At 49.6% G+C, this 25,447-nt stretch overlaps 11 protein-coding genes across 11 annotated transcripts; 7 read left to right on the forward strand and 4 right to left on the reverse strand.

The window, feature by feature from the left end:
• CTRU02_200251 (uncharacterized protein) lies at positions 1 to 1,126 on the forward strand (the record flags this gene model as incomplete). Its single annotated transcript, XM_036718251.1, has 5 exons — positions 1 to 109; positions 169 to 242; positions 299 to 485; positions 543 to 655; positions 707 to 1,126. The coding sequence occupies 5 exons, from the start codon at positions 1 to 3 to the stop codon at positions 1,124 to 1,126; spliced, it is 903 nt and encodes a 300-aa protein (XP_036589251.1).
• A 2,951-nt stretch (positions 1,127 to 4,077) lies between these two features.
• CTRU02_200252 (uncharacterized protein) lies at positions 4,078 to 5,444 on the forward strand (the record flags this gene model as incomplete). Its single annotated transcript, XM_036718252.1, has 2 exons — positions 4,078 to 4,677; positions 4,740 to 5,444. The coding sequence occupies 2 exons, from the start codon at positions 4,078 to 4,080 to the stop codon at positions 5,442 to 5,444; spliced, it is 1,305 nt and encodes a 434-aa protein (XP_036589252.1).
• Positions 5,445 to 7,449: 2,005 nt separating this feature from the next.
• CTRU02_200253 (uncharacterized protein) lies at positions 7,450 to 7,977 on the forward strand (the record flags this gene model as incomplete). The annotated part of the gene is made up of 1 exon (XM_036718253.1): positions 7,450 to 7,977. The coding sequence occupies one exon, from the start codon at positions 7,450 to 7,452 to the stop codon at positions 7,975 to 7,977; it is 528 nt and encodes a 175-aa protein (XP_036589253.1).
• Positions 7,978 to 10,709: 2,732 nt separating this feature from the next.
• CTRU02_200254 (uncharacterized protein) lies at positions 10,710 to 11,081 on the forward strand (the record flags this gene model as incomplete). Its single annotated transcript, XM_036718254.1, has 1 exon — positions 10,710 to 11,081. One exon carries the CDS (start codon positions 10,710 to 10,712, stop codon positions 11,079 to 11,081), a length of 372 nt encoding a protein of 123 aa, XP_036589254.1.
• Positions 11,082 to 11,835: 754 nt separating this feature from the next.
• On the forward strand, positions 11,836 to 13,328 carry CTRU02_200255 (methionine aminopeptidase; the record flags this gene model as incomplete). The annotated part of the gene is made up of 4 exons (XM_036718255.2): positions 11,836 to 11,878; positions 11,938 to 13,073; positions 13,135 to 13,221; positions 13,272 to 13,328. The coding sequence occupies 4 exons, from the start codon at positions 11,836 to 11,838 to the stop codon at positions 13,326 to 13,328; spliced, it is 1,323 nt and encodes a 440-aa protein (XP_036589255.2).
• Positions 13,329 to 15,308: 1,980 nt separating this feature from the next.
• CTRU02_200257 (mitochondrial protein sorting protein) lies at positions 15,309 to 15,881 on the forward strand (the record flags this gene model as incomplete). Its single annotated transcript, XM_036718257.1, has 1 exon — positions 15,309 to 15,881. One exon carries the CDS (start codon positions 15,309 to 15,311, stop codon positions 15,879 to 15,881), a length of 573 nt encoding a protein of 190 aa, XP_036589256.1.
• Positions 15,882 to 16,386: 505 nt separating this feature from the next.
• CTRU02_200256 (uncharacterized protein) lies at positions 16,387 to 16,985 on the reverse strand (the record flags this gene model as incomplete). Its single annotated transcript, XM_036718256.1, has 2 exons — positions 16,387 to 16,611; positions 16,818 to 16,985. 2 exons carry the CDS (start codon positions 16,983 to 16,985, stop codon positions 16,387 to 16,389), a joined length of 393 nt encoding a protein of 130 aa, XP_036589257.1.
• Positions 16,986 to 17,959: 974 nt separating this feature from the next.
• CTRU02_200258 (uncharacterized protein) lies at positions 17,960 to 18,472 on the forward strand (the record flags this gene model as incomplete). Its single annotated transcript, XM_036718258.1, has 1 exon — positions 17,960 to 18,472. The coding sequence occupies one exon, from the start codon at positions 17,960 to 17,962 to the stop codon at positions 18,470 to 18,472; it is 513 nt and encodes a 170-aa protein (XP_036589258.1).
• A 267-nt stretch (positions 18,473 to 18,739) lies between these two features.
• On the reverse strand, positions 18,740 to 21,366 carry CTRU02_200259 (uncharacterized protein; the record flags this gene model as incomplete). Its single annotated transcript, XM_070203661.1, has 4 exons — positions 18,740 to 20,831; positions 20,879 to 21,008; positions 21,060 to 21,192; positions 21,244 to 21,366. 4 exons carry the CDS (start codon positions 21,364 to 21,366, stop codon positions 18,740 to 18,742), a joined length of 2,478 nt encoding a protein of 825 aa, XP_070062243.1.
• A 1,237-nt stretch (positions 21,367 to 22,603) lies between these two features.
• On the reverse strand, positions 22,604 to 22,876 carry CTRU02_200260 (uncharacterized protein; the record flags this gene model as incomplete). The annotated part of the gene is made up of 1 exon (XM_036718260.2): positions 22,604 to 22,876. The coding sequence occupies one exon, from the start codon at positions 22,874 to 22,876 to the stop codon at positions 22,604 to 22,606; it is 273 nt and encodes a 90-aa protein (XP_036589260.2).
• Positions 22,877 to 23,652: 776 nt separating this feature from the next.
• Positions 23,653 to 25,372, reverse strand: CTRU02_200261 (tubulin gamma chain; the record flags this gene model as incomplete). Its single annotated transcript, XM_036718261.1, has 6 exons — positions 23,653 to 23,883; positions 23,940 to 24,404; positions 24,460 to 24,984; positions 25,034 to 25,200; positions 25,265 to 25,305; positions 25,365 to 25,372. 6 exons carry the CDS (start codon positions 25,370 to 25,372, stop codon positions 23,653 to 23,655), a joined length of 1,437 nt encoding a protein of 478 aa, XP_036589261.1.
• Positions 25,373 to 25,447: the final 75 nt, after the last annotated feature.

Raw genomic sequence — 25,447 nt, forward strand, 5'->3', positions numbered from 1 at the left:
ATGCCCGACGTCGAGATGGCTAGAAATGGCGAGAAGAAAGGAGGAGAGGAGGAAACCGAGTATCGACCCGTGAACTGGAAGAAAATCTTCTTGACGCCGAAATACATACGTATGAGCGACTGTCCTTCTGGGTTTCAAGGCAGCATCCGTTAACAAGGCGACTCATAGCTTTTCATCTCCTCGGCATTGGCATCCTTGTTGCCACAGTTTTCATCAGTACCCATCATGATGAGGTCGTCGCGGTGAGTAATGCTCGAACATGACAAACTGGAATGGGGCTAATTGTATACGATGCCAGAAACTGAGGCCGTTTTCCGAAAAAGTACGAGAGATTCCTGGTGGATTCCTCATTCCGATTGCCATTTTGATTCTCATCTCATTCCCTCCACTTTTCGGCCATGAAATCGTCGCGCTCTTGTGTGGTGTAGTCTACGGTCTGTGGGTTGGCTTTGCCATTGTGGCTGCAGGTACCTTCCTCGGAGAGAGTAAGTAGCCCTGATTCTTCCACCGAGATACGTCCAACATGCTGATCGCACGACTAGTTGGGACTTGGTTCGCTTTCAAGTATACGCTGCGGCGGAAGGCTCAGAAGCTGGAGAAGACTAACCTCAACTACGGTGCTCTGGCGCGATTGACTAGAGATGGCGGTTTCTGGGTAGGGCTTTCAATTGAGAGCTGAAAGTGAAATATCGCTAATGGAGACCAGATTGTTTTCATCATTCGATTTTCCGTCATCCCGTCTCACTTCTCAACCGCGGTGTTTTCGACTTGCGACGTCAAATTCTGGCACTTTGCTGTTTCAACCTTTTTGACTCTTCCCAAGCAGATCATTCTGGTATACCTCGGAGTTCTTCTCGTTGAAAAACAGAAGAACAACACCATCAAGAACGTCGTTTTTGGTGCGACATTCGTTTTGACTATTGCTCTTGCGGGTTACATCTGGGTGAAGATGCGGAGGGTGAAGAAGCAGTTGCTTGAGGAGCAGGAACATAGGAGAATGCAACGTCAACTCAATGAGCTACCACAAAAGGTAGAAATAGACGCGGTCGAGACGGAAATCATTCCGTTACAGCCTGGGTTGGTTCCGGCCAGAACAGAGAGGCCAGGACCACCACAATGGATCTGAGGATTGGAAATCCATGGAATAGTTGGTGTGGCAGGTGTATCGCAACGGATGCTTCTGGCATCCTAGTTTTTCTGGTTTAGGCGTTGGCGTTGGCATGCGCATTATAGTCATCACGATAAACAAGACGCTTGGTGTATTTCATTTCGAACCTGCATTAAACTTGCGATTTCCAGCCAAGGTACAGTTCCGCAGTATATACGTGATATGCCAACGTTCTTATCACAGAGACAGGTGTCACCTAATCTTGCTGCAACACTGGGAGAGACTGACAGCGGGACGATACTGTTGTAGCCTCCTTGAATACCAATGAGTACTTGAGGCTGGGCCAAAGGAAGTGAGCTCCTTTCGTGAAGGAAACAGCAGGGCTTGACTCACAACATGACGGCTGCTGTACAAAAGAGGGCACGACGCCATCGCGTTCACCTTTCGGCCCGGTAAGGAGACTGATAATTGAGACGCTTCCCGACTTCATCCCGAAGATTGGCTGTATTGCGTTGGGAAAGGCCAGCAAGCCAAGTTGAGGTTTAGCTTGAGATGGGAAGCCTCCATCCGAGTCGGCTGTTCCAGGCAGTCAAAGCTCTGTCAATCTAAGTAGTAGTTGAAAAGATACTGAAAGATGTTCACCGATCTTTAATTGCTGCCGACCCGATCGCTAATGCAAAAAGGGTGTGCGTGCACATTCATAAAACCTTTACAAATTGAATGCCAGTAAACAATACTGTCAACGACAAAGTAGTGGGCGGACCTGCTGAAGTATGGGGGTGGAAGGTTACTAAGCCTCTGCGGGCGTCAAAGGGGAGTTCGATCATAGGATATCCTTGCATCGTGGTTGTATGCTAATACTTTCGCAGGAACTGTGTCGAATTGGCCCAGGGTTGCATCCCTTACTACCAGCACATTGGATTGGTGTAGGTTTGGTGGCTTACAACCAGATGTAGCTTGAATCAGAGCAAGTTCGGGGAGATGAGTTGAAGTTGTGCCCCTGGATAAAGTTCTGTTCAACCGCCGCATTCCTCCTGTCAGCATTTGGTGTATCAATTTCGCAGTGCTTCAGAAGTAGAATTTGGAACGTATTCGTGATAGAGGAGAAACAACAGCAGGTAAGCGTCATACCCTAGTGATTCGATTTCTCCATCATTGTCATCTCAGCTGTTTTCATCGACTTCTTTGGTTCTAAGTGGGCTGCAGACGCCCACCAAGAACCAAGTTACTTGTTGTCGTTGTTGTAGTCTCGTCATGTGCGACGTTTGGAAGCAATCCTTCGACCAGAAGAAATCGTTTTCTTTTGGCATATTTTACGTTTGTGGCCAAATGCGCGCTTGCAGGAACTCGTCTTCTGGTCCCTCCTTTGCTGACTGGTCTGCTGAGTCACGGCTCAAGAATGACTTATTCAGTATGTAGCGCCTGGCCATGGCTAAAACTATCACATCGTCTGCGTATTTAAATCTACATCAAACTGATTGAAACTTACTTCCCACCTTTATTGTTAGATCGTTGAATTTTTCAAAAATCCATATACCTTTAAATCGTTGATGGCTGAGGCGGTGATGATTTTACCGCTGTTCAGTTGAAGGTTATGCAATGGCACACTTCTGTTTGTATCGGTATTGGAAAGAGCCAAGACGTGGCGTGGTATGTGCGGTCCTGCCCGTACATAGTTCGGGAAACACCCCAACATGAGCTTGGCTAAGAAATCAGCCAATCTCAAACTTGCGGAAATCAAGCTTACAGTGGTTCTTGGCCCACAGGTGCCTTAGCATGCCTTAGTCCACAGCCCCTTTGGCAGCAGCTCCAGAGGGGTTACAATCGGAGGTTCCAGAGCCCTGGACCCAGCGTTCAAGCTGTCGGGCTGGGGCAGTCGGGGCAAGCGGTGGTAAAAATAGGCACCATGTTGAGCTGAACTCCGCAGCACGTATTCGTACTGGGGCGACGTCGGTGGCTTCGCCCAGGGCAATTTCAATGACGGTGCTAGTGCAACTTGGATTTGAGCGTGCCTTGAATATTCCGGCGGCCAAGAACAGGCAAAGTTTGCATCTATGAGACGGTCGAAGACTAGATGCTTCGTCTGTATTTTGCATGTCTTTCTGCAGTGCATCTTCTGCGCTGCGCATCATGATGCATCGCATTCAATGAGGCTCAAATACGGTTGCTGACAAGGTACATGCTACATCACGGTATGGCTCAAAGAGGACGTGGGCCTCCACCATGACCTCATACGCGGGTGAAACATTGTGTTCCCTGGTGAGGAGCTAAGGCTAGCGGCCTTCAGCGCAGCAAGACCCGAACTACCCAGCACCACAAGGTAGCACACGGATGGAAACGAAGTCAGGGTCAACACCCGTTTTCTCTTGGGTCACTTGGCAACTAACTCTCTTCATTTCCCCTACATTTAATTATTGTTAACACCAGCTCAACTTCGACATAGCTCCTTAAAAGTGGCGCTGGCAGTAATACCTCCTCCTCCTCTCCTGACCCTGGATGTTTGGGCCACCTAAATTGTCTTCCCATTCCAACCCCTGCCCCTCGCCAACCAACTGCAAGCCGCGCGCCGCAGGTGTGCCACTACCGGCGAACAACTACCATTAATTTATCGGGATCCGGGGTGTCAGGCACAGGGAACCTGGCCATCTTCCTCGTTAGAGGGTGCCAGCTAACCTAAGAACCTGATTCAATTCTTTCTTGTCCACTCTCTGGGCAACCCTTTCTCCTTCCCTTCACATTTACATTACGAAAGCAATCCTGGTATTGGCAGCTGCTGCGCCCCCTTCAGACCAGACCACATTTCGTCTCTTGTTTCCATCTTTCGACTTTTCTTTGTTTCCATCGAATCTTCACGACCCGCTGCCCATATTTAATCGAGCTCACATACCTTTGTGGTGGCTAGAACCCACCACTTCGCTACCTACCCAGACACATATCTTGTTCCGCTTTATCCACCCAATTGCGACCTCATGGCTGCTGTGCCGTTAGATCCTCCCGCGGCCGCGACCGTCAATCCTGCCCCCGCGAGTGGCGGCGCCAAGCCTGCAGCTGACCCCACGGAAACAACAGCTGTAGCAACTCCAACAGCGGCACCGGCGTCAGAAACAACGACTACGGAGCCAAGTCCGAACGCGAATACTGGGGAGGCGAATGGGAAGATTCCACTGACGGATAACACTGTGACGGATGATCAGAAGACGACGGGAGCGCCTATGCCCCTGTTGACAACGGACGCTGCCAAAGGGAACAACGGGGACGACCAGCACTCAGACCTACCACCTAATACTGCCACAACAACAAGCACAAGATCCCCGAGAACATCAACGACTGCATGTGGTGCTTGCGACACACGCGGGACATCGTTTGAGGTTGACAACTCAAAGCCCGCCGATTTCGAAGGCGAGATTGCCACTAACGATCACCTGCCCACCGCCGAGACCTTGAAGAAGATTGAAAACTATGTAGTCTTGGACAGGCACGGCAAAAGTCACCCCTTTAAGAGCTTATATACTGGTCGCAATGTCGCGAGGCGGGTTCTTATTATCTTTGTTCGCCACTTTTTCTGCGGTGTAGGTTTGACAATATTGCTGTTCCTTACAGGCTCAAGGATACGTGCTGACCTTTTGTTAAGAACTGCCAGGAATTCCTACGCTCCCTCTCCGAGTCTGTAACCCCCGATGCGCTGTTGGGACTTCCTATGAGTACCTTCATCGCCGTCGTCGGCTGCGGTAACCCTGGCCTGATAGATATGTATCTCCAGGAGACGGGCTGCCCATTCCCAGTCTACACGGACCCTACACGGCGCCTGTTCGAGAAACTAGGGATGACACGCACCCTCGCCTTAGGCGAACGGCCGGCTTACATGCGCAAATCCATGTTTAAATCAGCTGCGGAGAGTGTCTTTCAAGGTCTGAAGCAGGTTAAAAGCGGATTGGCCACCAAGTCGGGTGACCACAGACAGGTAGGTGGAGAGTTCCTCTTTGAACCGGTTGAACTCAGTAGCCCTGTCTCGACGCCCTTTGCAGAGCGCCAGATCGAGGAGGCATTGCAAAACACGAAAAGAGAAGATATTAGCCAGGAGGGCATTGACGGAGAAGGGGGAGATGACAACAGCTATGAGCCGGAGGTGAAGAAAGTTACATGGTGTCACCGTATGCGCTCTACACGAGACCATGCAGAGATACCGGAGTTGATGGAAATCCTGGGTCTGACGGGCACGGGCAAACCAGTCGAAGACTCGAAGAGGTGGTCGAAAGCACTTGAGACTAGAAAAGGCACCGGCTTGAGTTTGGCGAGCCAAATGAGCAAGCTGAGCGACCACCAAGAGCGAGCATAAGACTGGGAGGGATTTTTATTTAAGTTAAAGAAAGCCTTGTGAAAGAACCAGCACGCATGTTGTCCGACTTTGCTCCGATGCTGGCGGATGGAGGATGGTGATAGGAAAGCCAAGGCCCAAAGAACCCAGCCTTGGCCCGGCAAGTAGGACGATAATGGGCAGATGTCCTTCCTGTGTTTATTTTTGGTTGCTGAGATAACCCTTAGCTGTTTTCAAAATGATACCTGCACCTTTGAGCGACATCTGGACCTCCAGCATTCTATGAGCTGCCTAAAAGGAACAATCAATCATCAGCGGAGCACGCTAGGATGATGGCAAGGCTGGCGTTATCGCGTCTCTCGTGTCATTGATATTTCCATAGTGAAGCGGGAAAGGCCTCTCTGTGTCGGCAGGATATTTCCTGCCCCAAAGCTGTTAGCATATGCTTAGGATTGAAAGGTCCTAGACTAACTGGACTGATACAGTGTTAGCCCTATTTCAAGCCTCCATCTTATCTGCCTGACGACTAGCTCCTCCTTGCTCCTTACCATCTAAGAACCGGATCAAATGTGCCACTCATGATCCGAGAGGCTTACAGACCTCAAACGCCCTAGATCCCTAGATTTGGTGGAGCGAACGTTAGTTTTCTGTTGTGCCTAACCTACCAACCACATCTCAAAGTTGTACTTTGGAGGATAACAATAGCGAGACGGTGACTATGGTGCCGAAAGCAGAGGGTTTCTTTCCGAGCTGTCGTATCCTCATCTATGAAGCCTTAGTACATGTTCTCTAGGGACGGTATTCCAGACTAACAGGTGTGATACTTGTGAATCCTTCGCATCCTTCTTCCACGCAGCTGATGAACGAAGAAGTCATGCGAAAGGGTTTTTGGAGGGTTGTTCCGCCAATTGTACAACGACAAACATGGCGGCTTTGGACATCACAGTCAATTCGGATCCTGCGAAAATCTTTTTAATGGCATAGCTTGCCTTGGACTTTGAAGAAACGCAGAGGCCACGAAAAGGATTCTCACAAAAGTGCCCATTTGCTAGTGCTGCGCCTTGCAGGTCTATCTGCAGTCCAATCGGTTTTTCTCCGCCACATGCCATCATATTGGTAAGCGGTTTATTTTCTGAAGCTTTCTTCTGAATCTGACATACCCTAGCCACGATTCAATTTTGTTCCCCCTCAAGCTGTCACGTTCCCTTCCTTGGGGACAGGCAGGCCGCTGATCCTTAGCCCTACTTAAAATTAGAATCTGGGGAAACAGCAGCCTAATATCACATGTACTGCACTAGCATCCAGCAGAACCGTCAGCTCGGAAATCAAGTTATCCAGGGTCTGCCTAGAGTAAGCTTGGTACTGAGGATTTTAGCGAGCTAGCTGCCAGCATGGCTGAGCAGCTATGCCAAGCTAGGATGCTGCTGACGGGCGTTATTTTCATCCTTGCTCCCCTTGGCTCGGAGCCGAGCTTAGGATGGAAACCTGCTGCGGATTACCCAAGCATCTCACTGGGGGTGAGATCTGGTAAGGCTGGCTCACCTTTCATTTAGCCTACCACTACTCTAGACTACCGTATAGGGTAAGTATGCTGCCAGCTACTGCGCTGAGAAGACGCTGTCGCCTTGAGTTATTCTCCGCTAGGAGTGGGGCTTGGTTAGGTGAGATTCGGTACGTGACTTCGTACTTGGAAGTTCGTGAGATGGGGCTCTGCCACGATGTTGTGGTTTTTTGAGCCGGGCCAGTTTGGACGCCGATGGGCGCAGTTCAGTTCGGCTGAGCATCATCCTGTGAGAACTACTACACAATGGGGATCATAGAATGCTTCTATTGAGGATGGCAGTTGAACTTTTTCTATAAAGGAGCAAGATCGCGCCGGTCTCTGGTCCATCTCTCACTCTCATCACCAGCATCAACAGCTTCAGTAACACTTCAACTCATTAACAAGCAAACAAATCTCTCTCAACTCTCAAATACCCAGCTTTTACCAAACCCCACCGTACTCTTCCAAACCACAATCTTCAACATGCAGATCACCAATATCTTCGTTGCCGCTCTCGCCGCCGGCTCTGCCACGGCCGCCTCCGTCTCCTCCCGCGCTGCCCGCCGCAGTGCCCCTGCCTCTTGCCAACGCTTCGGCGCCAACGAGGCCCTTTTCTCTGCCTCTGTCTCCGGCGACTACGATCAGACGCAGTCTCTCAGCTTCAACGTTGGCCCGACCAGCGCTGGTCCCTGCTCGCTCATCGGCCAATTCAACCAAGGCTTCCCTATCAGAGTCAAGAACCCTGAGCACTCCCGCCTTGACGTTCGCAACGCCGACGGCGCGCTCATCGGCTCCTTCCCGCCCCTCAAGCTTGAGACCACCGACGGCGTCCTCTACACCGTCGCTGAGACTACTGTTGTTACCATCAACAGCTTCGCATGCCAGCCTACCTTCGACTTTGAGTTCTCCCTCGCCAACGACGCCGGTATTGACGACTACGCTTTTGTCTTCTTCGAGCGTAACACCGAGGGCGGCTTCTTCATCCAGGCTGGTGACCAGTGCAACCAGTAAACGCACCTTCCTGTTGAAATCCCCTTTTGTCCGGCTTATAGGTTAGGAATGGATGTGAAGATGGTGCATTAGATAATGGTATGGGAATATTCATCTGGCGGCGTTTGCTTATTTAGATTGCATGGTGGCGGATACAATCTTTGAAGGTTTTGGATATACTTGGCATTTTTTTACTGGTACTTCTACCAATATATATATATATATATACATGGCATTCCTTTGCAATATCGCTAGCAGCCCCTCGTCACGTTGATGAGTGAAAATGGTGAAAACAAAAGCTGGGTCCAACGTCATACTATCCACACTTTTCTTCTCGTCTACCTTCGTAGGTGTGAAGTAGACGATGCCATGTTGAGAGAGAAGATGATGAAATGGGCTTTTCCAGCAACCATTTTAGAGACCTACGATTTATGAGGTTCCTCTGTTGATGCAACTTTGCTAAAGCTGCTTTCAAAACCAATCATGCTCTTACCAAAATTCCAAGACTCACTAACCTGGTACCTACCCTTGTGGCACCCACCTCAGTTTACTCACAAATTAATACAAACTATTACCTTGAAGGTGAATGATACGGCTACGTCGCGGAAATAAAATTACTGTGCCTCTCTTTCAGCGACTGTGCAGGAGCTATTATACGATTTATTTAGAAGCGCCTGTGTCTCTTCCTGCGATTGATATGACCTCTCTAATGAGGCTTCAACATCATAGCATGGCCGTTCATCTTCAAAACCGACACTTCGCTACTAAGGCCAAATTGTAAGAAGGCAAAGCAGTGAATGACTGGTGGCCGATTGGACCTGCCGCTATTTCTAGAGGCATATCTCATTTAGTGCGCGCCTAAACTCCTATAATCTTGTATTTGAAGCCATTATCAACCCACGCTTAGAAGCTGATGAAGTGACCTCGACCCGGTCCGCGCCACTCAAGGAAAAAATAATTCACGAGTAACAACTGTCCCCAATGTTGGAGACAAACTATGGCAAAAAAGCGTGTCTAGAAGACAATGATGATGGAACCTGTGGCAAACTTCTCGACGGCGGTGTTTGGTTTCAGAAGCTGTAATTAAGGGTGGTGGCAGACAGTCATTACACCATGCTGGAAAAAACACGCTTCTTCATGGATTACTAGCAAGGGATGATTTGGTTACTGGCTCCAGCTTCTGGTTATGGCCACCACCAATGGCATTGTGGAGCGTTTAGCAAGACAACGCAGTCCACGGCCTTCCCTATTCAAAATATAATTCTGAAGATCAGCGTGGTCGCAATACAGGATGTCTTGATACACTGCACATGGGCCGTGATTTTTCATTTAACTGCACTGTTTGTGCCATTTTAAGTTTCCTTGGTTATCTCTTGCCCTTTACATTCATCTCTATAATATTTTCACCATTCATACTCCTCATTAGCGTGTTTGTGTTGTTCACCTTTGACCAGTCACGCTCGTCTTTGACATCTGAATTTTGTTTCTACATATTTCTTAGGCAAAACAATTAACAGAGGGTACATACTTTCTAGTATGATCTATGTCTCACAGTAGAAAAGTGCACTCACAATGGTGAGACAAGTCAACTGACTATCTACTAGATGCTACTGAGGAATGTCTCTCTACAAGCCGATTGATCGACAGTAAACCTGAGGTTTTTCGTAGTAGAAGTTCTAGACATAGCAACTTATGCGGGGTAAGCTACGTTTTTGTTCGCCGTTGTGTGTGCCTATATTGCTTCTCGCTTAGGCATATATATCGAAAGTAGCAAGCGGCTAAACTTATCCTGAGGGAAACTAAGACATTTCTCAACCTTCCCCACAAGCCCGCCCGTCCCTAGCCGCAGCAGTTTAACGCAGCATTCAGGCTAATTTGAAACTAGCTTGAAAATCAGCCCATTCCATTAGTCCGTGAAGTTCAAGGTCAACGCAGAGCTGACAATTGGAGCTCGGGAACCTAAGAGGTAAAGGCTACTTCACGATGATCATAGTAAAACCAAGGTTCTAGTTTCCATCCCTTGTTGCAACTACTAGAAGTACTTGTGACCCAGAATAGACTCGGCTTCTATCTCCCCACCACTATGATCTACGTTAGGCTGCATATAATAAACTAAGTACTTAGGCAGGTTAGGTGCTCTGGGCACCACTACCTACTTCACGGCCTTACGATAGCTCAACTATTTGAGTCATCGGGGACCAATTCTGTACGGAAGACAGAAGACAACATTGTAACGACACGAGCAATGCGTGCTCATGGCAGAGACAGATTTACGCAAAGATAACACAATTATGACTGACAAGCACCTATCACAAGACCCTGATCCAGCAACTCAGTCTCATACCACTTACAGCCCCGCTTTGTCGGCTACTCTTGGCTGCCTTGTCTGTCAATGATCCACCCGGAAGCAGCTCAGCTTTGGCACCTCAAAGACTCAGTCTTGTAAGACGGTCAGATTATTTCCCCATAACTCTTACTTTGAAGTAAGAATACTACGTGAACACGACTTGCACACTGAGGGAGGCAGTGTTTCGAGTAAAAGAGACGAGAGCTAGCATTTGTATAAAAGGCGGGAAATATCCCCAGGGTCAACGACTCTCTCATCAGAATCATCAGAAAAGCAAACACACTTTCAACAGTTACAGCAAAATACCTTACTTCAAACATCCGAGTAAGCTTTCATAATTTGCACAAAGCCTTGACCCGGTATCCTAGTTAACACCTCATATCAGCAATTGCAACTCCCAGTCAACATGCGCTTCTCTACATCCCTGGTTACTCTCCTTCTCACTGTGACCGCTCACGCCAGCGTTGCTCAGCCGAACGAACTGGCCGCCGTTGCGGAGCGGTCGGACGACAACGACCTCATCGTGCCACTGGTTGAGCAGCGAGACGAACCCACCCTTGACAAGAGGGCTTGTACATATAACGGATGCAAGTGTAACAGCCGCGGAAGGCAGCTTACTGTCTGTGGCAACTGTGTCTGGAGCGATACCCGCAACTACGTTGTGACGAGCAAGAGAGACCCCAAAAAGATCTACGAGTGTTCGAAGACTGGACGCTGCTGCGTCTATGGCGGAGCTAGTGATTGCGGCACCGGCTCTGCTAGGTGCATCGTCAATTAAGTGGAAGTGGAAACTGACCAAACATGATGAGGCATTTGTGCCAGGCCGTCGTATTTGTCTGACATCGCATGGGCTATACTTGTTGCTCATCACGTACAACACTCGTTCTCTCTCAGACGCACTATTTCTAGTTTAGGGAATGACATGAAGGAAACATAACCAAATAAAACGGAACAAATCATTGGAAGCAACAAATTGTGGTTTCATGCAGGAGTGAAGTACTTAAAGATGCATGTTCCTGGTCGAGACACTTGTAAGGCAGGACGAGGCGAGTCGAGCCTAAAAATAGGGTATTAAATGACGTTGTGACGTGTAAGAGAAGCAAACTTAGCCGACTTGAACCAAGTTGTGCCGCGTGCAACTCCGCAGCCCAGTCACAGCACGGTAACATGGCCCAGAACCTTGCCATTAGTTTTCAGTTGTCCGGGGTAAGCACTTAAGGGGGTCCTTTCGCCACAAGCTTGGCGTTTATATGTCTTTGGAAATTGCGGATTTATAGGCACAGTTCAACGGCCCGAGACGTTTTTCCAAGATACTTTGATCTGACCCAAGCCAGCTTCGACAGTTACTAGTTTTTTTTGAGCCGCAACGAGTGGTTTAATAAGTGAAACGGAATTAAAAATTGCATAACTGGCAGCACCCCGGTTAACTACTTACGGGGGCTTACCCCGCGCCCTTGCGTTTACCAGGTGGGGTTCAAAATCTGTCGCTCCCACCACCAACTTCACCACACACCCAAATCTAGTATGCCAAGATGGCTGCCCAAGTTCCCACCGAAGCTTTGAAGAAGCTGAACGGTACGCACGACCGACCGATCTCTACGGATCATCATTTGATGCTAATGGACGACCTTTAGTGGGAGAGCCCGCGACGAACGGCAAGGCAGCGAACCCTGCTGAGGGAAACGGGGCCGATCATGACAGTGACGACTCTGATGAGGAAGGCGAGGAGGTAGCCGCACCCGCCGCGGGCGGAGCGGCCAAGAAGAAGAAGAAGAGAAAGCCAAAGAAGAAGAAGAAGAGCCCGACGGTCCAGTCCGACCCGCCGCGCGTTCTCATGTCATCGCTGTTCCCTCAGAAAAACTACCCTAAGGGCCAGGAGGAGGAGTACCGTGACGAGAACCTCTACCGCACGACAAATGAAGAGAAGCGCCACCTCGACAACCTGAACAACGACTTCCTGACGGACTACCGTGAGGCCGCCGAGATCCATCGTCAAGTTCGCCAATGGGCCCAGAAGAACATCAAGCCCGGTCAGACCCTCACCGAGATTGCCGAAGGCATCGAGGACGGTGTGCGTGCCCTGACGGGCCACCCAGGCCTCGAGGAGGGAGATGCCTACAAGGGCGGAATGGGTTTCCCCTGCGGCCTTAGTTTGAACCACTGCGCTGCGCACTACACTCCCAACGCGGGCAACAAGATGGTGCTTCAGCAGGGCGACGTGATGAAGGTTGACTTCGGCGTGCACGTCAATGGACGTATCGTTGACAGTGCCTTCACCATGGCATTTGAGCCCCAGTATGACAACTTGTTGCTGGCCGTTAAGGACGCGACAAACGCTGGAATCAAGGAGGCAGGTATTGACGTTCGCGTCGGCGACGTCGGCGGTGTCATTCAGGAGGTCATGGAGAGCTACGAAGTCGAGATTGACGGAACGACTTACCCTGTTAAGTCAATCCGCAACCTCAACGGTCACACCATTGAGCGCTGGAGCATCCACGGCACGAAGAGCGTGCCCATCGTTAAGAGCAACGATACCACTAAGATGGAGGAGGGCGATGTCTTCGCCGTCGAGACATTCGGCAGTACCGGCAACGGATATGTCAGGGAGGACGTGGAGGTATCTCACTACGCCAGGCGTGGTGAGGGCCATGCTCCCCTCCGCTTGGATTCGGCCAAGAAGCTTCTCAATGTCATCAACAAGAACTTTGGCACGTTACCTTTCTGCCGGCGTTACCTGGACCGCTTGGGACAAGACAAGTACCTGCTGGGAGTATGTTTTCTCTCTCTTTAACACGAAGTATTTGATACTGAACTCAGCTAACTTTGCATAGTTGAACAACCTCGTGTCTAGCGGTATCGTTGAAGCCTATCCGCCCTTGTGTGATAAGAAGGGCTCATACACTGCTCAATTCGAGCACGTACGTATTTTCGTCTTCTGATTGTTTTAGTTCCAACTAACTTTTTACAGACCATCCTGCTCAGGCCCACCGTAAAGGAAGTAATCAGCCGAGGAGAGGATTATTAGGCTGGATGAAACCAGCTAAGGATGGATGTTGTTATGGGTTACCTCCACTCAACCAAGACTATCGTTTAGATATATCGGAATCCAAGCAATCCAACCATGAATGTCTATTGAATATGTGATCATGGATAATGATAGTGTAACACCAGCAGCATGGATTACATGGCTTCATGCTTCACGAACACATTAAACACTCGACCGTCTAAGAATCATATCACACAAATAGTCGGTAGCCTAAAATTACTTAGTGTTAGGTACGCCTAGCTTGCATATTTGCGTTCGATGGACTGAATCCATTCACAACTGTGGGATGCGAAACATCATTATGGGGTCATCATTAACAAAGCCCTCAAGATGGCTCTAGTGTACGGTGTGACCCACACGCTGACTGAGCAATCACGGCCCCATTCTGGATGTGATCCCGCGATGGTCCCGTACGGATCACCGTGATGACAGTCAACGGCGACACAACCAGCACCGATCTTCCGGTGAGGTTAGGGCCATCTTGGCCCGTGGCCAAGATCGATCGAAGAGGCATCGCTGCCCCTCGCCTCGGAGGCCCGGGTGATGTCAATCGAGACCCGAACAGATATGGCTGGGCCTGGGAGATGAAGACAGACATCACTGGGGCCCGATTTGGCTTCCAGGCAGACAGTTAGCCATTCAGGGTCCAACGATCTCCCCAGGTTTCTAGAGGGAGCGACGGTTGAGGCTGAAAGTGTCAAAGACGTGTCAAGCAAACGTCAACTCTGTCCTCCAACGGTAATGGCAAGGTCGATCCAGAACATTTTGGCCACTTTTTTTTGTCGCCGCCAGGCCCAGCCAGGTTTCGCTTCGCAGTACGCGGTTGGCTAGAGACCGATACGTATTTGTCCCCGAGGGTGTTCTCCACCCACTGCAAATCCCAAGGGTCCGATCAGCGGCGTCGAGAATTGCAATAGAGAACAATTTGGATCCCAAGTCGATTTTCGTCTCGGGTATGGTACCGGTCATTGTGGATGCGTCAGAGGCGTTCGGCCGCTGTCGGCTGTAGCAGAAATGCAGTAACAATCGGCATCATTCTTGGCACATCTTTTCCCATTTCTCTGCCTCTGGAAGGCCGGGAGGCCACTGCTGGTTGGCTCTCATCACAGAGGGGCACGGGCGCGACGGGGTCTGGGCTCGTCGAGTTGGGCGCTTGGGCCCTCTCTGAGAGGCTTCTGAAGGTCCGGCTAAGTTTTTTTTTTCTTACTGTCCTCTCACAGAGGATGTCTCCACCCGGACGCCAATCACATGTAAGCAAAATCGCCCGCGGCCAGCCCGTTCCGACGTTTTCCATTCTACTCATGCGCGCTATACCTAATTCGGATAGATAGGCGAGCCAGGAAGGCTCCCAACCGGTCCAAACAGCGCTCTCTCTTCACTGCTAGATGGGGGCCTAAGCCTGCAAGTCGCACGCGCCACCCCGAATTCCCATTCCTTCTCCGGGGCACCGGCCGGGGTTGAGGAGCAGCGACAAATTTCTCTCACTCACCAACGCGCAGCGTGGAACCTTGCGGCTTGCCGGTCGCGCTTTCCCACTTTTTCGCCACGCACCTGGTTGGTCAGATCGTCTTCCTAAAAAACCCGCACACGACACCTACTCCACTCTCCGGCCTACCGAAGCTACCAGCAAGGTTCATCGCCCTTGTCCATTATTTTCCATCCCTTTATATCAACAAATCCTCTCTTCCTCCGTCAAGCATTTTGTACGCATTAATCCCTCTTGAGCTTTTTGACTCATCAACATCGCTTGTCTGACAGACAAACAAAAAAACAAATAACAAAAACATCACGACAGCTTGCTTTCGATTCTACGAGCTTTGCTGACTCTTGACGAATTTTACGATCGCACACGACACCCCCGATAGAACCAGAGGAGAGAAAAAATTTTTAATTTTCGGAAACATCCATTCGAGCTTTCCTCTATCAAAATCAACCAACAAACACCACACACATTTCAAAATGAAGGTCTTCTCCAACGCAGTAACCTTCAACTACTCCTGGGAGGAGGTCTCTACCGCCAACTGGCGCAAGTACTGCCCCTGGAACGACAAGACGACGCACGTAATTGCCGTCGACACTCTCGCTCGCACCGTCGATCCTGCCACCGGCATCCTTCGCACTGAGCGTCTCATCACTTGCAAACAGTCCGCACCTGACTGGCTGAAGTCGTTGATGGGCGGCATGGAAGTCTCTCACGTTTTTGAGACCTCATACGTCGACCCTTCCTCCAAGACTGTGACCATGGTTTCGCAGAACTTGACGTGGTCCAACCTCGTCAACGTTCAGGAGACAGTCGTGTACAAGCCCATTAGCGCCCAACAGACGCAGTTTGTTCAGGATGCCCAGGTCACTGCCCTTTGCGGTGGCTGGAACAAGATCAAGAACTCCATTGAAGACACCCTTGTCAAGCGCTTCCGAGAGAACGCCGTCAAGGGTAAGGAAGGCTTCGAGACTGTGCTCGCCATGAGCCGGAGAGTCTTCGCCGAGGAGCGCGAGCGTGAGATGCGCATGCGTCAAGGCATGGCAGCATAAGGAGGAGAGTTTGCTGGACCGGACCATGTGTCCCACCCAACGATGCTTTGACTTTTCGACAAGATATCTTGCGTTTGCAGCGTTTCCTCAGCACGTCGATTTCACAAAAAAGCGGGCAGCATCATCACTTCAAAACGGTTCGGAAAATGGTTAGACGGCGTTCAGTTGTTTTTATGGAGAAGAGAAGACGGTCGAAGTCGTGGGGCTCTCATGCGAGATCCCTCACCTTGTACAAATCATTTTTATTATTTTCGGAGTTTGGGCAAAAATACCCCTACATGATAGAGCATCCGGGGGTTTTTCTCGCCAAAGCATCGTCTTTTTCAGCCTCTGGGCTAGAAATAGAGTGTTTTTAGAATAATAGACATCTCCCACACCACCTTCAAATCATCAGCAGAGTTCGACCCTTGAAAACGTGCCATACAAAAGTGTTACTCAATCAACCTTTAACGAATAGTGTCGTATTGAATCCTTGTTCATTTTTTCTAGTTGTCCAGGGTATCTCTCATTGTGCCATCCGACTGCGACACTTCTCCTCATACCGGATCAACAGCTCCCTCGTATCCCGGTCTAACGCTGCGTCGCTCCCATCCAGAACACGCTTGGTGAACACCGCCGCCTCATCGAACCTTCGCAAGAAGTACAGCTCTTCCACAGCGTGCAAGATCTCTTGCAACACAGGCTTGCTCGCTTGCCCGGGTATCAAGGGCAATTCAATCGCCTGCCAGATCTGTGTCCAAATTTTTTTCTCATTTAGCAAAGTGCGTACGGGGGGGGGGGGTTCCGGAAGTGGTGGAGAAGAGGAGGGGGTTTTGACTCCGGTCGGCGTTCCATCCCAAGTCGAGACCGGCCAAGTGCTCTTTGGTAAGAATAAGGTAATTGTGATTCAAAGAAATGAAAAAAAAAAAAAAAAAGTATTAGACGATATTTACTCACATCTCCATTCTGCTCCTTGACTCTATACGTCGCCCGGAGCTCCTGAAACTGTTCCTCAGTCTGGTAATCTCTGGGCCTCTCCTTCGCCTTAGCCGCCGCCTCCGACGCCAGGCCCTCCTCGTCGGAGTCAATGGCGATGCTGAACAAGCCCCCGTCTTCGTCGGACATTTTTTTCTCTGATCGCGTGCCTGCGTAGCTGAGCCCACCAGTTTGCTGGTTGGTAAATCTGGCTGAAGTAATGACTGGCTATCCAGCTTTTGCAATTGCTTGTTTGAAAGAGCCTCTGAAAATTGTTCGCTTAGTCCCACGATAAATGTCAGTAAATTTGGTGTTCAATATCGGTGGAATTGTCCGCCAATTTCACCCCCCGAAAAAACCCAAGTGGCTGTCGCAAACTGGGGCTCAACTTGCTCTGTTTATGCTTAGTCCGTCGCTAGTGGACACTGCCCGCTGGTGTCTAGCAATAGTCTACCGCAAGCTTGAAGATATGCATCTAAAAGAATGACTTTTCCCCCCCCCGTGCCTTTGTAATCCACAGCCTCTTGCTGTACAGTCCGAAGCAGAAAATTTCATACAGCAAGTCCTGCCGAACCCGCCCCGAAATGACATCAAGCCGCATGGCGGGGTTAGTGGGGTGGCAGTTGCACCTGGCGGGGCGTGTGCTGGAGCTGAAGTTCGACCTCTCTTACGACTACATATATCGCAGCGTCGTGCTTGGCATTTGCAGTAATAGGCAGCGGTACTAGATCAAAATGGAAGAACAAGTAGCGAGGCTCGTGGAGAAGGCATGGGAGAAGTTTCAGCAGACGCCGGCCGACCAACGCTTGCGTAAGTCGCTCAGGACCCGCCCCTCGAGTCACCATACAAGCAGTGCGAAGCTTTCACCTCTAGCTCACATGAGTTTCCGCAGCTTCAGCCAATATCCCCAAAGATCTTCGACAAACTAACAGCAAGTAGTAATAGGAATATCTGGTATCCCAGGCTCAGGTAATTGTTCTTTTCCATTCTTCCTACATATCTAACATCTCTGTCTAGGCAAAACTACCCTCTCCCAGATAATCACAACCCGCCTTAACAAACGTTATGCAACTCTCGACCCCTCAAATCCGTCCCATACGGCCCCTGTCGCTGCCTTCGTGCCAATGGACGGCTACCACTTAACACGCGCACAACTCTCCGCCATGCCAGACCCCGTAAATGCCCACGCCCGTCGCGGCGCAGCCTTCACCTTTGACGGCGCTGCCTTCCACAAGCTCGTTGTCTCCCTCCGACAGCCCTTGCACGCCGATTCCTCTTCAATATACGCCCCCAGTTTCGATCATGCAGTCAAAGACCCCAAAGAGAACGATATCGCGATCCTACCTAGCCACCGTATCGTGGTCTTTGAGGGGAACTACCTGGCTCTCGACAAATCTCCATGGAACGATGCTGCTAGGTTAATGGATGAGCTCTGGTTTGTCGATGTGGACTTTGAGGTGGCGAGGCGCCGATTAATTAAAAGGCACGTCAAGGCGGGTATTGCAAAGAATGAGGAAGATGCAGATAGGAGAGCTAGGGAAAATGATCTGGTCAATGGGCGGGAGATTATGGATCATCGAATCAAGGTTGATGAGGTGGTTGTTAGTCGGGAAGACGATGAATGGATTCACGAGTGAAATATACAAGGATTTTTTGACAAAGATGGATCTTGAGAAAAAGATCAAGATGGCCAACAGTCTATCTGCTGTTCATGCCTCTCTACTAGCGGTCATGGCGACCAAATCTCTCTTCTTGCCCCAGACTTAATGGGTATTTGCTGCCTATCAATCAGTACGGGATAGGATCCCAATTTATCCCATGCCTCCAGATCGCCTCCACAACTTCTGCCCAGGTGTACCAATACACGCTCTTATTAATATACATGTTCTTTGCGGCCCAAAGAATTACTGAAATGCTGTACCTCCTGTGAAATTACCTGCGTGTTTCACGTCGCAATGTCCTGTTGCGAAGATTGAACTTCCGAGCCCTCGGCGGATACGAGTTGCTGCTGGAGAAGAAGACTGAGGATGGGCCAGAGGCCGGGTTGTCGATTGAAACGGCTGTGCCGTTGGTGAAAACACCATCCTATTGCTTAGATGGCTAGCGTTGGTCTGATGGACAGCAGGAACGGCAAGTTGTCCAACTTGAGGCTGACCCAGTTCAGAATTATCTCCATAGCTTATGTGGTAAGTGACACTGATTGCATGCACGGTGCCTGTCGGACAGAAGTGCTGGATACCAGGCACTAGCTGCTGAGCAACTATCGGGGACTGGCAGGTTATCTGGGGAGTGCTTTCTTGAGATGGCAGGCCTTGACCGCCAAAAACCTGAACGTTCTGAGCTTGACTAAGTAAGGGGTTTTCAAACATCGGAGGAGTTGCTTCATATGTCTGTGGTACGGTTGCCTTTTGCTGGACAGCCTGAGCAGTGTTAGAAACCAGAGTTTCAACCTGGTGGCCAATGCTTGGTTCGTTCTCCTCGCGATTAGCACTGGGTTTGGTTTGTTCTTCAATCAAAACGGCAGAATCAGCTGTTGTGTCTTCAGACTCGCCAACTACATCGCTCTCTGTGACAAGCTTGAAATCTTCCTTAGTTGTCGTTAAGTCTCTGCCTGTGTTTTCGGTGGATATTTGCTGGTCCACCTCAGATATGGAGTTAACCGGGACATGGCTGTTGGGATCCTCAATAAGAGGAGCAGCAACCTTTTGCCCGAACGAGTCGGTCTCGTCTGTCTTCACCTTTGGGGTTTTATTGCCAGTTAGCCAATTCTGGCAAGACTGAGCAGACGCTTGTGTAGCGTTCAAGCTAGAAGCCTTTAGCTTCTGGTTGTTCTGTTGTAGATGAGGAGGCACCCGGTTGTGGCTCTTCAATAGAGGAATCTTGACATATTGTATTCCAGGGGGTGCTTCAGCAGAAGCGCGACGTTTGAGAAGCTCTTCAGCAGTGTATTGAACCAGAGGCTCTGGGCCCCTACGATCCGGCTGATACATGGGAGAGGTTTTGACTTTATCCAACGATAGTTTGCCAAAAGCATCTGCAATGTCTGCGATTATGTTGGATGACTCTTCGCCGGCGCCAGTCTGGAGGGGAGGAAGATTTTGAATTTCTGATGAGACGGCTGTAGACATTATTTCGGGGCTCTCAAGTACTTCTGCGGACTTTTTCGGCGGATTCGATTCTTGGCTCCTGTTCTTGTAGGTGTCCTCCGCTTCGTTGACGATTGTGATTGCTGTGTCATTGAGATACTTCATCACTCGCTGAAGCTTTTCAGCCCCATCAGCAAACTTCTGTGAGTCCTCAATGGTGGAAAATTTTAAGTTGTACCGAATCTCCTGAGCGTCCTTTATATTTGCGGAGACGGATTTGACGATGCATTGCTGGTTTTTGTGGAAGACGATCGAGTAGCCTTCAAGGCTGTGACGCTTGATGGGGCATTGCTGGTGGATGAGGATGAAAACCGCCTCGCCCTGAGGACAATCCACTGAACTCACGAGCTTCAATTCAATGTATACGTCCCGAAATTCCTGACCCTTTCCAGGAATGACCGTCTTGCAAGGTCCACGCCAGATGAGCCGGTCGCCAAACTGCACAGTCGAGGGCTCTGTTAAAGTATTCGTAGCCACATGAGACGCAGCCGTACGAGGGGTTCCCTCTGTATCCTGGGAGAGAATACTAGCCGGATGCTGGTTTGCAAAGTTCCTATTCCTCAAGTGAGGAGCCAGACTTGCGTCAGGGTTTGAAACCTTTTGAATAAGGGGACCATTGATTTGGGTGGCATCCTTTTTCTTAGGAGCGACAAAATTAGCGGTCGTAGCTTTGCATGCTTTGGGGACATCTTTTGCAGGAGGAGAGACTATAGGGGCCTCCCCACCGGCGACTCCAGCATCTAGACTATGTCCATCTGCATCCGTGAGTGTGGGAAATCGGCGTACCTCAGCTCCAAGAGGAAGGAGTATACCATTTCGACTTGTTTGCATGCCTTGGAGAGCCGTATCACTTGAAACCTGTCAGTTAAGTTCAACTCATGGGAAAGCGCAACCTACTTTGGGCGTCGACTCTCTGTATACTTCTTGGAAGGGCCTCCAGGGGGTCTATAAACACTTGGCCCACCCAAGTCATCAAGGTCTTTCACAGCCAAAGCTTCTGAATCATTCAGTCCATTCACTGCTAGCGCTGAATACAAATTAGTCCTCTGGTTGTCTTATTGTTACCTGCCATACTTACCTAGGTATCCGTTGAGAGCTTCAGACCGCTCTGTGATGACAGGCCGATGGCGAGAGGGTTGTGCTATGTACCGTTCGCGGCGGGTGTTATCCAACGGCAGCTCATCTATTCGAATGGTGCCTAGATCATTCTTCTAGGTGTTGGCATCATTAACCGGAAAGATGATGGTTAGGAATATACCTACCATCATTGCGTTTCTCACGACATCGTTGTCCGCTTGGTCTTCGCGCTGAACACCCGTAGCCTGGACATGCATTTTCGGCATTCTATCGGCACGTCGTTCGGCAGAGGTGCCCCAACTACCCATATTTGTGACTAGGATTGTCACACAAAAGATATGTTGCTTGTCCGGCTAGCTATGGTGCGAGCGGTCATGAATTAGCCGGTGGTTTCCAGTTCTGTGGTTGTGTAAAGGAAGTAAAATTGGGAAAGAGCAATAGGACGTGATAGAGAAGAAATAATCTGTATCTTCAGTTCAAATGGGCAAGCACAATTACCGACGGTAATGGAAGGAGCATACCGATCTGGAAATGTTGAGAGAGGTTGACTATTTCCTGGTATGGTAGTATTGTTGAATGGAAGGAATGAAGAGACTGATGCTGACCTTCTTCCAAGTAGTTGTCTAAATCAGTCTTATCCAAGGACAAGAGGATGACGACAAAAGTGAGAGGTAGAAGGCCCCCAGGGACAACATAAGAAAAAGCGATAATGATCTGGTTTCGTGACCTAAGAGGGAGAGGCTTGTTGTGGTGACTGGCTGGTAAGTTGAGAGGCCCTTCTCAAAATGGTTAATGCAGGCACTGTCTTCTGCCTTCCTGACGGCGATCAATCATTAACGAGTTTTCTTTGATCGATGCAAGATGCCCCTCTGGGAGAGAATTCAGAAGTTTTTTTCTACAAAGCACATTTGAATGCGAGTTTCACGATGCTTGAAGAAGTCTTTATCGAAGGTTAACTCCTTCTCACGAGGTTCGACACCTTTCAAGGCAAGCATCTCCCGGATCGAGTCAGCTTGAAGAATATTCCCATGCTGGAACGGCTCCATCTACACGCATACTTCTGTATGTAGGTTTAAGATAATGAACTTTCATTTGCAACACTGTGATAGTCTGTCTGCCTTAGGAGTTCATAATCTCTCTGTCCTTCAGGTCAGTTCAGCTTCCATGAGAAAGGCGAATCAGCAAAGCGAAGTTCTTAATGTATTAGAGAGATGCTAGCTTTCATTTTCCCGGCTACTGCAGCATCCTTACTCAATCAAATGGCATAAGAAGATATTCTCAGGCTAAAAGGCATACGAAAGCACAACGGTAATGCTGAACTATCCAAAAATTATTCTTTGGTTATAAGTCAAGGAGCCCAAAAATCTACATGCATTACTCTATTGCTGTAGTTTATTTTCATAGTCATCACTTCACTTCATACACAACAGTTGAATATTATATATCGAAAGTCGAAAATGCCATCTGAGGGCGTATCATTAATTCATGTCATGCCATGCCTTTCCTTTAAACAGTACAATCGCTTTCCATCCCAAAATTCTAAATTTACCGGGCAGCAGCATCCTTGGGGGGACCGTTGAGGCCCTCGACAGCCTGGCGGCCGACGTTGCTCAAATCCTCGTTGGCCTTAGACGCAGGCTCCCTGAGTCCAGAAGTGGCAGCGGTGTCAGTGCCAATCTTGGCCTCGGCGTTACCACCGCTGCCGACGTTAACGGTGCGGGCGTCGGCAGATTGCCAGTCAGAGGCGACTGGGGGCTGCTCGGGTAGGGGAAGGTTCTGCTGAACCTGGGTGATCTTGTCTGCCTTGGACTGGGTCATTTTTGCGGTTGTTGTGTGGTTGGGACTAAAGACAGAGCAAGTTAGCGCCCGTTCGCCATTGGTCGGATCCTGTACAAAGATGACTTTTGGTGGTAGGGGCTATGCAGCTTACAGTTTAGAGAACTTTGATGTCTTGGAAAAACTCCGTAGCTTGGTTTTCTTTCTTGTGGTTGCTTGTGTCGCGTGATGTGATGAAAAGAAGATTATGCTTCCATTGACGTTCAAAGGAGATCTTATATGTGAGGATGGTAGACCAAAACTCCCAGTCTTGCTTGGAGGGCCGAGCTCAACTGACGCTGACGTCAATGACGTCAGGCATAGGCAATTGCAACTCCTCATACACAGTTCAGTGGAGCAGCGAGCCGCAAGCTCCAGTATCATCGACGATTTGGAGGCATGTGGAGAACTCTAACGACGGATGAGCGATGATCAATGACCAAATCGCTTCAGGGAAGCTATCTAAAGGTTTCCAGGGAGATCTACGTGCATGTTCCTTGGCCGCTCTTCGGAGTGTGCTTCATTTTAGATGAAATTTTATTGGCGGGTTGGTTTCGTTCGTAATCTTGCCTAGCCCTGAACGCCTCAATTCCTAGCAATACCAGCCAGGTTTTATCCGATCCGTTATCCGATAGTGCGAGATGTCGGCCCTCTTGACCAACAAATCGACGTCTTGATGTAGTGTATCCTCCACTAGTGGTGGTGGTGGCTCATCTCTCAGCCTTGCCCCTCGCCTTTTCCTCTCCTATTGTAATCACCTTCTGCGATATGTGCCTGAATTAGCCCATCCTCTTGTCTGTTTCAGCTGACGTCGCCTTGTCCCCTGTGTCGGGGTTCAGGTAGTCCGCATCCTCTGCAGCCTCGTACTCTTGAATTAAGTCCTGCACCACCTCCCGCGCCTCATCGAATTCGTCCAAGTTCTCTGCAAACGGAGCTGTCTTTTTATATCCTTCCATGAAAGCGTTGCGCTTCCGCATACCATCATACTGCCTCAAAATCCTCTTGAAGAGCTACATGTTGTTTATTAGCAAGCAGATTCATTTCCAGGCATCTGCATAAGACTCACAGTTGCAATGCTTGTATGGTTAGCCAGCATCAAGCCACTGACACGGTGGGCCATCGGAATGTAGGGACTCCGCTTTGTCAGGGCCACCTGAATGCTGGCTGGGCCCCAGGGTATGAAGGTAGCCAGGCGTCGTTCCCGGATTCTTAGCAGACTCTTGTGAACGTCTGTTGGGTCCACCTCTCCCTGGATGACGTTCAAGATGGAAATGTAGCAGCTCTTTTTTCCCGGCTGTGTTGAGACCATACGATTCTTGGGCTGCAGCAGTCTCCGCATGACATCCAACACCGTGGTCTTGCGCACCGTTTTGGCTTGCTCAACCTGGTCGCCGGTGAAGGGTGTGTATGCTGTCATGAGGAAGTGGCATCGCGGGGTTGGGATTAACGAGGCCAAAATGCTGACCAAATCGTTGTGCATGTATCCGGGGTATCTAAGGGTTGTAGTACTTGCGGACATGACGGTTGAAACCTATATTTCCCTGTTAGCTACATGTGATATGTCTGCCAACATGTTGGTAGCCTACCAATTGGTTAGTCTGAGCAAAAGATGGCTCTTGAACATGTAATCTATCGGCTGCGATGCGTGATAAGGCTCCGTTATCCAACACCACAACTGAATCGGCATTCTGCGTCAACCTTCTCATGGCAAGAACGCTGTTGTAAGGATGGACTACGACATCTCCAGCGTTTGTGGTGTCTGGAAAGACAGAATATGTTTGGATGATCTTTTTGGGAAATCGGTCGTTTAGGCGTTCGAGGAGAAAGGACCCAAGACCAGATCCGGTACCTCCTGCGATCGAATGCAACAGCATGAAGCCCTGGCGAGAATTAGTAATGTTCAAAGACTTAGTGACCATGAAGCGAACCTCTAAGGAGTCGCTACCGTCAGCTTCGCGGTCAATCATCTCCATGATGTCTTCGCAAACCACCTCGCCCGTCTGGTAGCCGTCACCCCAGTTGTTTGCTGCGCCCACGCCATTCTTCCCAACAAAGAAGTTCTCTGGGTTGTAGATGTTCTTATACGGTCCTGTTTGGATGCCGTTGATGACCTGTTATGATTAGCGAGACTCCTTCCATGCGGCGCAGAGGGGCATGTACCCTGGGCTCTAAGTCGACAAGAATGGCTCGCGGAATGTATCTGGTATCGTCACTCTGGTAGTAAAAAACGTCTTTCCGATCGCCACCTTCGGTCGCAAAGTCTTCAAGGTTTCCATCTTGGTTGATGCCGTGCTCCTGACAGAGCTGCTGCCAAAATTGGCTTCCAACTGCTTGGTGTGAGCTTCAATGTTCGGTCGCTACGGGGTAAGGCAAAATGATGGGACAACTGACTGCTGTTGCCGCATTGTCCGGCCTGAACGGTAATGATTTCCCTGAGAAAGACATATCAATCAATAATGCATCGGGTTGATCAGAGTAACATGCGACAAACCTCGGCATCTTGGGATATGGCGGCGGGGCTTTGGCGGCGTTGGGCTTCACAAACAAACGCTCCTCAGGAACTCGTGATGTCTG

The sequence above is a fragment of the Colletotrichum truncatum genome (assembly GCF_014235925.2).
Source record: "Colletotrichum truncatum strain CMES1059 chromosome Unknown Contig_0001, whole genome shotgun sequence".
Classification (NCBI taxonomy): domain Eukaryota; kingdom Fungi; phylum Ascomycota; class Sordariomycetes; order Glomerellales; family Glomerellaceae; genus Colletotrichum; species Colletotrichum truncatum.